The 10982-nt window shown below is 52.6% G+C and overlaps 1 protein-coding gene across 1 annotated transcript; it reads right to left on the bottom strand.

Moving 5' to 3' along the window:
• Nucleotides 1-1461: 1461 nt before the first annotated feature.
• LOC126052662 (histone H3.3A) lies at nt 1462-7962 on the bottom strand. Its single transcript, XM_049833658.1, has 4 exons — nt 7835-7962; nt 6177-6331; nt 4537-4690; nt 1462-1844 (listed from the first exon to the last, which is right to left on the bottom strand). The coding sequence occupies exons 2-4, from the start codon at nt 6302-6304 to the stop codon at nt 1716-1718; spliced, it is 411 nt and encodes a 136-aa protein (XP_049689615.1). The 5' UTR covers nt 6305-6331; nt 7835-7962; the 3' UTR covers nt 1462-1715.
• Between the last annotated feature and the right edge of the window lie 3020 nt (nt 7963-10982).

Here is a 10982-nt window from a genome sequence, read left to right as displayed (position 1 = left end):
ACAAGCTACTCCATTTAAACAGACTTTACTCCACACAACCCTGGCAGACAGCATTCATTACTAGAGCTGAGTAAGTTATGAATAATGTGATTTATTCTATAATTTTTGGCTCTCTGTTTAAGATGCCAAAGCAGATAATACATCTCTATTAATCCTCTTTTGAAATCTTCAGACACATGTACTGGTGTGTTCAGAGCTCGCTCAGAAACTCCTGAAAGAAGTTAGCAGCAAATAAGCTCTGCAGGGGTCTTAGCATAGAGGTGAAATCTGTTCACTGCCTACATATTTTCTTCTATGTAACTCAATCACTATCTGCAAGAGCTATCAAAAAGTACACACCATATAACTCATTTCCAGACTGGTCCATCAGAATCCAAGTTTCAGGTGAAAAATTAAAACCAAGTTTTTATAGATCATAATTTCAGCAGTATAATTTCTTCACAGGAACTTCCATCAGCAGTTGGAGGGGTGAATATAAAAAAAACCAACCAAATTAGTAAGTTTCAAATGTGTGCTCCTGTCCAAGTACTGCTTTTATGAAGTATTGTAACAAAAAAAATGGTACAAAAGTGTCTTTTTGATTGGAGTGTACAAACTGAAACTGATCACACATGGACTAAGCTCTCAAACATGCTGGAGGGTGTGACTGAAACAGAAAGGTAGTCAACCAAAAAAGTGAACACCTACAAACCAAGAAACCAAATAACAGAGTGTAAATGGGTTTAAAAAAAACAAGGAGAAAAAAACCCCACACCAAACCCAGAACACACCAAAAAAAAAAAAAACCCCAAACCACCACACCCCACCACTTATACCATACTAACAAAACATGGAAATCAGAAATGCTTCAAAATTCAACATGAAGTCCAGTAAAAAAGGAATCTAAACAGCAACAAAACTGCTTTTTCTTAGCACTGTAGCTTAGCTAGGGAGCTCAGTCCAGCCCCAGACTCTACTCGGTAATATACTCACCAAACCTGCTTTCACATGGAGCAGACAGAAATTTTACACTCTTAAAAAAACCCTCATATATACACTACTTCAGCCAAGGTAGTATCCCCAGTGTTCCCTAGATCTGCTCTAAATGTTTAGGCCACATATTGAAGAGGAAAAAAAAAGAAGGGAAGGCTGATGATTTTTTAATCAAATACAACCCACATGTAATATTTAAAAATCAAGACTAAAAGCAGGCATCATTTAATGTATTTTAATAGCAAACTTACAGGAACAGCACAGAAGACAGACAACATTAAAAACATGTACTTGCATGTAGGACAACTCAGTTAGAAAAGTATAGTGAATGGATGGAATCTACTGTATGATAAAAATGCTACAAACACCATTTAGTTGCCATTGATAAGAAATTTACTTGCTTAAAAAAATCCAAATGCTGGCATTGTCCAGAAAAATTTGACAGGTTTATTTATAATTTTTTTTTTTATAAAGTTGAATTGTTGAAACTTGTTGAAACTTGTTCACTGAAACATTTTTTTGACCGCATTAATGTTTTATGTCCCCTCGTTTATATTAAAAATCCACACACAAATGAAAATGGAAAAAACCTTGCCAATACCCAATTCTGTCCCCTATTTTTCCATTTGCAACCATATACTTAGGTACCTTTTAACCCCATGGAAAAAATATCTAACGTTCATTACTACCAATAACAGGAAGAAGATTTTGCTTCGAGAATGACAAACCCATCATAGTGAAGCTTAGGCACGCTCTCCACGTATGCGGCGTGCTAGCTGGATATCTTTTGGCATGATTGTGACACGTTTGGCATGGATAGCACACAGGTTGGTATCTTCAAACAGGCCAACCAAGTAGGCTTCACTTGCCTCCTAGTGTAGAAGAAAAGAGTTAAGAACACTTTCACTCTCTGAGCGCTGGGAAAAAAAAAATAATAATAATTCAAAGTACAATGTAACATGGCATTAAGTTTAGGCTTCTATCTTTATTACTCACAAACATCAAAAGTTTTAGATTCTCAAAAAATAAAAGCCTCCATTTTCTTATAAACCACCAAATAATCTACATCAAATTTGCGTAGTACTGCCATTTGGTGAAAACATCCTCCAGAACACAACTGAAGCAATATTCTGGCAGGACTCTCACAAGATACGGGGTTATCTTATCAAAAGGTTAGTACATTTAGAAACTTCTCCTTCCAAAGGCTAGGTTACACGATTTGAGTGACTCGTCTGCTGCCTCTTCCAGAGCAAGAGCTATTGACCATCAGGTGAAATTGGCAGGTGCTAGGGAAAAGCAGAGCAGATGTTCCCCCACAACACAGAGTTTGGGCACACAGCTCCTTGCCATAGGATACCGAAGAGGTGGCTTAATTCAAGAGTTAGCAGAAAAAGTGTACTGAGAATTATTAGAAATAAGAGAACAACTCCTTTAGCTCGGGAACTCCTGGAATCACCAAAAACGGGACAGCAGTCAGAGAATAACCATCAGATACTTCTAGTCCTACACTTTCTTCCTGCCTACTTGGGGCACACAGCACAACCCCTCACTATCACAGAACGTTCTCACCTCGGATCTATGAAAATCACGGGGTCAGCACTTTGGAGCGAAAGGACAAGCCCTGTCCTGGGAAAACCACAGCCCTGACCACAGTGTTTTCCCTGTTCCTGAACGACTGCAGACAGGATTCTGGGTTAGACAGATGCTCAGTTGGACCTAATTATTCTTCTGGCTCACGTTAAGTTAGCTGCTATTAAGCTCTGCACAGCCATGGTAACTGTTTACACATTTTTGGGTTGACACAGAATTCTAACACCTAATAATCTCCTAGGAAGCATCTCGGCATGCCGGCATCAGACCGGCACGGGGACCAGGCCACAGCACACAGCTGGGGTGAGAAGGCAGGAATGATGGGGCTCGCTTATAGAAAGGAGGTTGAGATCCCCCCCTTCTAGAATACAGACAAGAGAACAGCTTGTGTGAACCATTTCATTACCAGGAACCACAAAGTCAACTTACTAGGTTCAAAGTTCCTGTTTGAAAACATCGATTATCTAACATGAAGAAAGAAAAATATTTACTACAGCAGATGAGGACTGTAGTAAGTCACTTCATATGCAGTAGGACATGGGTACCCCTAACACAGTTTTGCTAAATCACTACATGAAAAGTTGAGACACCTCACCAAATAAGCCATGCTGACGCAAGCAACATGGTACTAAAGGGGTTAAAAGTTTGGGGCTTTTTTTTTTCTTTTTTTTTTTTTTTTTTTTGCAAATATGCAAGCAGGAAGCACTAGGAATAGTACGTGAACAAGTTCTATACCAACAACTCCTTAATGCAAAACCAAGAACGTTCAAACCAGCCTTCTGAAAATGTACTAACTACTGACCAAATTTTAATAAGCAGTTCCTGCTAAAGAGACACATAGGTAAACCTCAGAATTTAACAACCACCACATTCACTTACAGCAGTAAAGACAGAACAACAACTAAAAGCAAAGGCAGCAACTTTGCAAATGCACACAGTCACCTTTTGAAGCTAAGCATGTGCTCAAGTTTAGAGGATCTCATGTCATATGGCTTGGAAGTCATTAACTAGAAAAAGACCATTTTGCCTGCATATCAGATATTCTACGGTTACAGAGAGGTTCTGGAACAACAGTTCAACAGCTAAAAGAACAGCAAAGACCCGTCTTTAATTGGGAGTGTCTTTCTAGCATAAGAGGGAAATGTTCCCATCATAAGAACAGAGTCTTGGAGGGGACCTAACTTAGATACTGGAATTTGGGCAAGAAAAAGCAATTGGTATTTCACCCTCAATATACTCTAAATAAGTTATTTAACTAACATATTAAAAAAATGTGTTTAGCACCAACTACATCATATGGAAGCACTTATTTCCCTAACCATGTTTAGATGTGGCTCATCAAGGTGTTTTTCTATAAAGAGCCTTTGAGGATATCAAGACCTCCATTTAGACACACTAGAACAAGCTTTATACGATCCTTTCCTCTCAGACTGCATAGCTTTCAGAGGCAAAGCCTCTAACACAGCTCAAGGATAGAGGAAACAGATTTATCTTAAGGGTCTTAATAAGATGCACTGTCCTGCCAAGTGCAACTACTTGAGGGGTGGGGGCTGTTAAAAAAAAAAACAAACAAACAAACAACAAAAATAAACCAAAAAAAAGCAACACCCCCCCCTCCCCAAACCACACTTGGAGCCTTTGTAAGGAGCTGCTGACCTGTCGCTGCGTTATTTTAGCCTATGGTATCTATAGGGCATCACCAGGTCCACCCCGAGGAAGGGAAGGCTATGGGGCACATCTCCCCATATCAGCCCCGCCTCCCCAGGAGGGGCCACGCCCACCGCAGCAGCCCACCAATCAGGCACAGCTGGGGCTAACCCTAGAAACAGCCTGGCCAATGGGGGTGGGAGGCGGGGCCCTCCCATACCTTCAGTCTCCAGGTTTTGGGGGTTTTGGGGTTGGGGGAGGGGGTGTGTTGCCTTCCCCCAGGACCCCCACCCCCGCAGGGTGCTCCCTCCCCTGGGTGAGGCTCACCTGCAAAGCACCGATGGCAGCGCTCTGGAAGCGCAGATCTGTTTTGAAGTCCTGAGCAATTTCACGCACCAGGCGCTGGAAGGGAAGTTTGCGGATCAAAAGTTCGGTCGACTTTTGATAGCGCCTGATTTCACGGAGAGCCACGGTACCCGGCCTTTTAATTTTAAAGAATAAAAAAAAAAAAAGAATAAAGAATTAGTATTCAAAACATGTTCTACACCACCTTAAGAATACGGGTTCATCTGCTAAACTAAGCACCACACGCATTCTCTTTCCACTAGAAGAGCCCCAGCGTTTACAATACAAAACCAGTCCCACTGGCAAAGGGTCCCTGGTTTCTCGCTATCGATCTGTGCAAACTTCTGCTGGCCCCAGCAGGGATCCCTCAGGCCCCGACTTCACCAAGGGAAGAGGTGGCCAGCACACGTTAGCTAACCGATGCTAACGCATCGCGGGGCGGACGCGGCAAACCGCAACGCTGCCGTGAGTTAGCTGGTTCGGCTGTAACGCAGGTGCCCTCCTAGCCCGCGGCTTGGCAGCAAGCACAGTTTTAAGGGGTTCTTCCCCAAAACGGTGTCAGTATTCACAGAACTAACAGAATTTGTATTCTGCGTTGTATTATCAGGACAAAGTATCTAGCGTACTTCCCGGTGTTAGTTTTGGTGTCAGAAGGACAAATTCAGATTAACGATGCACTTTTGCAAAGTCCGTCGGTGAAATTAATACCACATTTATTTCTGTGGAAACTTGCTATTTTTCCTACTCCAGGTCTACTACCTTTCTCCCAGTCGATTAATTCTGCCTCACACCTGCAGCAAGAAGACTTTTAGATTTTAAACCCGCTTCACCTTCCCGGTCCACTTTTTCCCCGTGGAACATGAACACCGAGCCCGTGAGCTGTTACCGTTCCGCAGCGAGCAAGGACGGGAAAACTTCATTACTAGAGGACCGTCCAAAAGATCCGCCGCCCGTTCCAGCCTATATCCTCCCGCCGATATATGGGCAAACGCCTCTATTTGGGACGACCAAGCGCAGGGCAGGACCGGTCGCGGAGGCCCCGCGCATCCGTGGGCAGGTCGCGCCCTCGCGTGGCAGATCACCGCCCCTGCACCGCCACGGCGCGGAGGACGGATCTAGCCCTTTACAAGTCAATTAAGATACGCCGGTAACAATAAAACTTCGCGGCGGCGCGACCCCGCTGCAGCATTTCAATAACCAGAAGTAAAAAATAAAATTAAATTTAAAAAAAAAACCCAACAACCCGCAGAGGCGCGTTCGCTGTAAGGCAGGCTGGGGTTTTTTTTGTTCGGTTTTTTTTTTTGTTGTTTTTTTTTTTAAGCACCGGTACCAAAACGCCCAAAAAGGGGCTAATGCTAAACCCCGGGTCGACGCCCGCGCTGGGCACTTACGGTATTTTTTTATTTTATTTTATTTTTTTTTGCGGCAGGCAGGGACCCACGCGTACGGCCCCGGGGAACGGGCGGAGAGAGAGCGCAGCGCGGCGGCGGCGGGGAGAAGCCCCCCCCCCCTTCCCGGCCCCGCGGGGAGGGGGGGGGGGGGCGGTTTGGGGGGGGGGGGGGGGGGGGAGGTTGCGCTCCCGGTACCGGCCCGTCGCCGCCTCTGCGCGGCGCTGCGCGTACCTGTAACGGTGCGGCTTCTTCACCCCGCCAGTAGAGGGCGCGCTCTTGCGGGCGGCTTTGGTGGCGAGCTGCTTACGGGGCGCCTTGCCGCCGGTGGACTTGCGGGCGGTCTGCTTGGTGCGGGCCATGCTCCTGCCGACGTCGCTGCCTTACACCTGCCGGAGGGGAGGGAAGAGGGGGTCGGTCGGCCGACCCGCTCGGCGCACGCCCCCGCCGACACCTGCCCGCCCACCCGCCCCCCGCACCGGACCCCTCTCCGCGGGCGGGCGGGCCCCCCGCCCCCCCCCTCCCGCCCCGCGCGAGGAGTCCCCCTGCCCGCGGCCGCTGAACGGCGGGGCGAGCCGTTAGCCTCGGAGCCCGCGGCCGCCTAACGCCAACGGAAAAAAAAAAAAAAAAAAAAAAAATTAAAAAAAATTAGAAATTGAACGCCTGCCGATAGCGAAATATTAAAATACAGGGTTTTTCACCCACGAATTCAATAGTGAGGCGGCGGCGACTGAAGCCGAGCAAGCCGCCCGCCAAGCAGGCGCGGAGAAGCGGCTGCCGCCTCCCCCCCCCCCCTCCGCCGGCCGCCCGTCACCTGCGAAGTGTTTGCAAAATAACCGCCCGGCAAACATCGGGGGGCTGGCACCCGACCCGCCGCTTCCACCCGACGAAAACCTCCTCCGAAACTGCGGAGCGGCTGAAAGCGGAGGAGCGGCCCCCGCCAGCCCTCCGCCGGGCAGCCCGGCCCTCGCCGCCGCCCGCCGGCGCTCCCCGACCCACGGCAACGGCAGGCAAACCGGCATTTACGGCGCAAAAGGGAAAGGGTCCGGATAAAGTGCGAGAAAGCAACAAACTTTTTTTTTTTTTTTTTTTTTTTGGGGGGGGTGGGTGGTTTTTGGGTGCCGTCTTTCTCTTTCTGTGTAACTGCTTCCCCAAAGCTGCCTGGCTCCCAAGCGCCTCTCACAGGCAAACTCATCTCCCAGACCCAGAACAAAATGGAAACAATCACGAAATGCAGCCCTAGTCCTTTTGCAAAGGAGGAAAAAATAAATTGCAAAAAATAACGCCGAAAAAATCGCAAGGAACTCCAAACCATGTGGGTGCAGATGAAGGGGGAGGCAGCGGAAAAGTTTGCGCTCGAAAACCAAAAAATCGCTTTGGGTTTGGGTCGTTCCTTCGGCGGATTTCTTTCCCTTTTTATTGTTTTTTATGCAATAGGAAAAAAAATATGGTCGGTGACCAGAGAAAAGAGACAAGATGGTGAAGCTGAGCAACAACTGTGGGGAGCAGGGGAAGGAAGGCAGGAGAGTTACCCTGGGCTGGCGAGCGGCTCCGCTTTGCGGCCGCTTCCCAGCCCCGATCCGGGGGGATGTCGGGCTGAGGAGGCAGCTAAGGGGCCGGGGAGGCTGCTGGTGGGGGTCTGGAGCGGGGGCGAGGGGAGCAGAGGGGGGCAACGACCGCGCGAAGCGGGGCCGGGGGGTGCCGGCGGAAGGGAGCCGCTCCGGCTGCGCCGGGAAAGGCGGCTCGGGGAGGGAGAACCCGAACCGCCGCCGCCTCCCGAGACCCCCAAAAGTTTGTGGGGAGGGTCGGGGGAGGGCGGCGGGGTGCCGCCGGGGGGTAGCGGGGCGCTGAGGTGGGGGGGGGGGGGGCGGCGGGCGCGGCGCCAGACTTACCCCGTCCGCTGGGCGAGCGCGGCTGCCGTGCGGGAGGGAGGGGAGGGCGGGCGGGCGGGCGGGCGCGAGGAGGAGCCGAGGCTGCTGCTGTTGCTGCTGCCGCTGCTGCTGCTGCTGCTGGCGGCGGCGGCGGCTCGGAGCACAATTGAAAGATGGCTGACTCGGGAGGGCCGGCCCGCCGCTCGGCCACGCCCCCGCCCGCTTCTCCCCGCCCCGGTCCCGCCCGCCCGCCAATGGAGCACAATGGAGGGAAGGCGCGGCCCCGCCCGCGGCTCCGCCCCCCTCCCTCGGCGCCGTGTGTACAAACACAAAAGACACGCCGCGCGCGCGAGGGGGATTCCCTCCCCCCCCCCCCCGCCCCCCCACCACCGCACCGGGCCGGGGGCGCGCGAGGCCACGGCGGGGCCAACGGCCGCTCAACGCCGCGGGCGGGAGCCGAGCCGAGCCGGGCCGGGCGGCCTCCCCCCCACCACCACCCCCCCATTCCCCGCGCCGACCCCGAGCCCAGCAGCCCGGGCCGGCAGCCCTCGCCCTCCCGCCCCGCAGCCCCCAGCGGCGGGCACGCCCGGTCCCCGCGCCGGTCGTACCCGCCGGGTGGGCGGCAGGCATAGCAGGGGGGCCCGCCAAGCAAGCCCCAAGGGGAGCAGGGCACGGGGCTGCCCGCACCCGGCGGGGAGGTGGGCCAGCGCTGCCGGGAGAGCGAGGCCTAGCTCTTGCCCCCCACCAAAGTACAAGGCACCTCGTCGCCCCCCCAGAGCCCGTCTTACTGGTTTGGGGCGGGTGGGTTTGGGTTTTGGGGCTGTTTTTTCTTTACGCGGAAGCAACGCCAAAAACTCTCCCAGTAAGCAGGCCCGCCAGAGCTAACCTGGCGAGGATCTGCCGTGCTGTATTCCTCGTTCTGCAAAATAAGAGCCGAGCGGTGGGGGGTTGGGGGGCTGCCGGGGTCACTTCTGACTCGGAAACAAGCTGCAGACACGATGGTCCACAAAACAAAACCGGAGGTTTGGGAAGGAAGAGGAGTCTCGGTCCCTGTGTTGGTGCTGTCGAACTCTGGCAAGTTTGAAATGCAGTTGTTAGAAAGGCAACTAAGTTTAGCACTGTCATCGCCGACAGATCCCATCCAGTTGTATTAGCTGCCGTGTTGTTTAATGAGAAAATTCACTCTTACTTTAGTTTCTGTTAATGTCAGAAACGAAATGCCCTATGGGAAAGTAACCTCTACTCCAATACGACTGAACAGTCACTTGCAATTTTCTTAACTACGTTTCAGCGCCAGAGTCAAGTTCTGTACTCACGCAAACCGGTGCCACCATCTTGTCTGCCACTTAGGCATAAGAAGGAGCTGTATTTGATTTGCAAAGTTTTTATTAAGGATGATGATGCAATGCAGCTCTGTGCGGAGACATCCAAGCTACCTCCAGCAGCAGCAGCAGTTTAGCCCTGCGAGCAGGGCAATTCGCTTGGGGCTAATCAAACCTGATGAGGAAAAGAGCGTTATCGTGGGCAGAACCCCCTGCTAAAATAGATACAGGCTGCTTTGGTGCTCAGATAAACGCAACGGGCTGCTGTGCCACGCAGACCGGTGTAGACATACACCTCTGACCCTACGGTGAGTTTATGACAGGCGGCTGCCAGGAAAAAGAAACTACAAAGGATTTTAGTTATACTTACAGAAGAACTAGTGGAGTAATTTAGCTGCCGATAGTATTTTACGAGAGGACAGCACCTCACCGGACAGCCAGAAAGAGAACTCAAAGCCGTGCGGTATCACACGGCGGAGCGTTCGCAGACGCTCTGTAAACTCCACAAGCCGGGCACGGGAATTGGCAGCAATTCCCAGCGTAACACACGCAGCCGGTAACGAAGCCGCTGGCCGAGCTAAAAGCCGGCAGCGCTGCTTCCCAACCGCAGGCAGCTGCCCGGAGATTAAAAATTCACGGGTTACCCCTGTCAGCTCCGGCTCCCAACGCGCTCGGACGCCAGGAGGGAGCCACCCCGCTCTCGCCGCTCCCCACGTCCATTCTCCCGCAGCCGGGAGCTGGCCCCGCCGCGCCCACCGGCCGCGGCCCTTCCCCGGCTCCCCCGGCGGGACCGAGCCCCGAGGTGACCTGCGGCGAACCGGGGGGAGGGGAGGGGCGGGACCTGCGCTCCGCCCCGCCCCCCCGACGCTGACGGACGCGGCCGGCAGCCAGACGCGCCCCGCTCCAGCGCCCGCCCGGCTGGCTCGCCGCCGCTATTGGCGGAAGCGCCCTGGAATTCCATGACGTCGCGGCGGGGGCGGGGCGGGGCGCGGGGGGCTGTCCCCGGCGCTCGGGCCCCCCTTCCCCCCGCGGAGGGCCCGGCCCCGGCGGCGGGGCCCACAGCGAACGGAGGCGGTCTCCGCCGGGAAACGGGGCACCGAGCAGGTCTCTCTGTCTGTGTCCCCCGCCTCGGGCCCCGCCGGCGGTAGTTCTGACCCATTTGAAATGCTCGAGAAATTCCGCAGGCAGCGCCGCGGTGCGCTACTGCCCGTTACCTGCCTGCACGGCGACCCACGGGAAGCCCAGATAGGGAAAAACTGTTCCAATAGCATCAGCTTTTCCACCCGCCTTTCGTCCTTGCCGACTAACGCCATTAAAAACCCGCTTTTCCGGGGCTATGGGAACAGGCACGACCCCGGGGCAGCCCGTCGAGCTTTACCACAAAGGCTGTTTGCGTGCCAACGGGCCGCCGCCGCAGAAAGAGCTGGCCCAACGCTAAAAGGACTCCAGACCTTCTTCTTCCCCTGGCAGGGCCGATAAGCGTTGGCTCCTCCTTTCCGAAGGCCTTTATCTCTGCAGACCACAGGGATCTTCCACCCTTCGGCGTCTGTGAGCGGCCGTGAAGAAATCTAGCCTAATGAGATTCCACCGGTTTAACCGACAATAACATGCCAACGACAACTGCAGTACTTCATCCTCACCCAGCGTAACCGCCGCTGCTGCCAACATGTCCAGGCTGCTACGGGAAATAAGATTAGGATGGAAAACAGCTGGTCCAGATTGGAGCCAAAGAAGGAAGGCTCAAGTGATACTGGATAGAAAAGAGGAACGCTCGAATCGGAAGTTGCCCGAGATGTTTTTAGCACCTTTCGCAGAAAGCACACAGCCCTCATTCAGCAAAAAAGAGG

Source organism: Accipiter gentilis, chromosome 30, assembly GCF_929443795.1.
Source record: "Accipiter gentilis chromosome 30, bAccGen1.1, whole genome shotgun sequence".
Taxonomy (NCBI): domain Eukaryota; kingdom Metazoa; phylum Chordata; class Aves; order Accipitriformes; family Accipitridae; genus Astur; species Astur gentilis.
The sequence above is the reverse complement of the archived record's forward strand: the minus strand, read 5'-3'. Positions and strand labels throughout refer to the sequence as shown.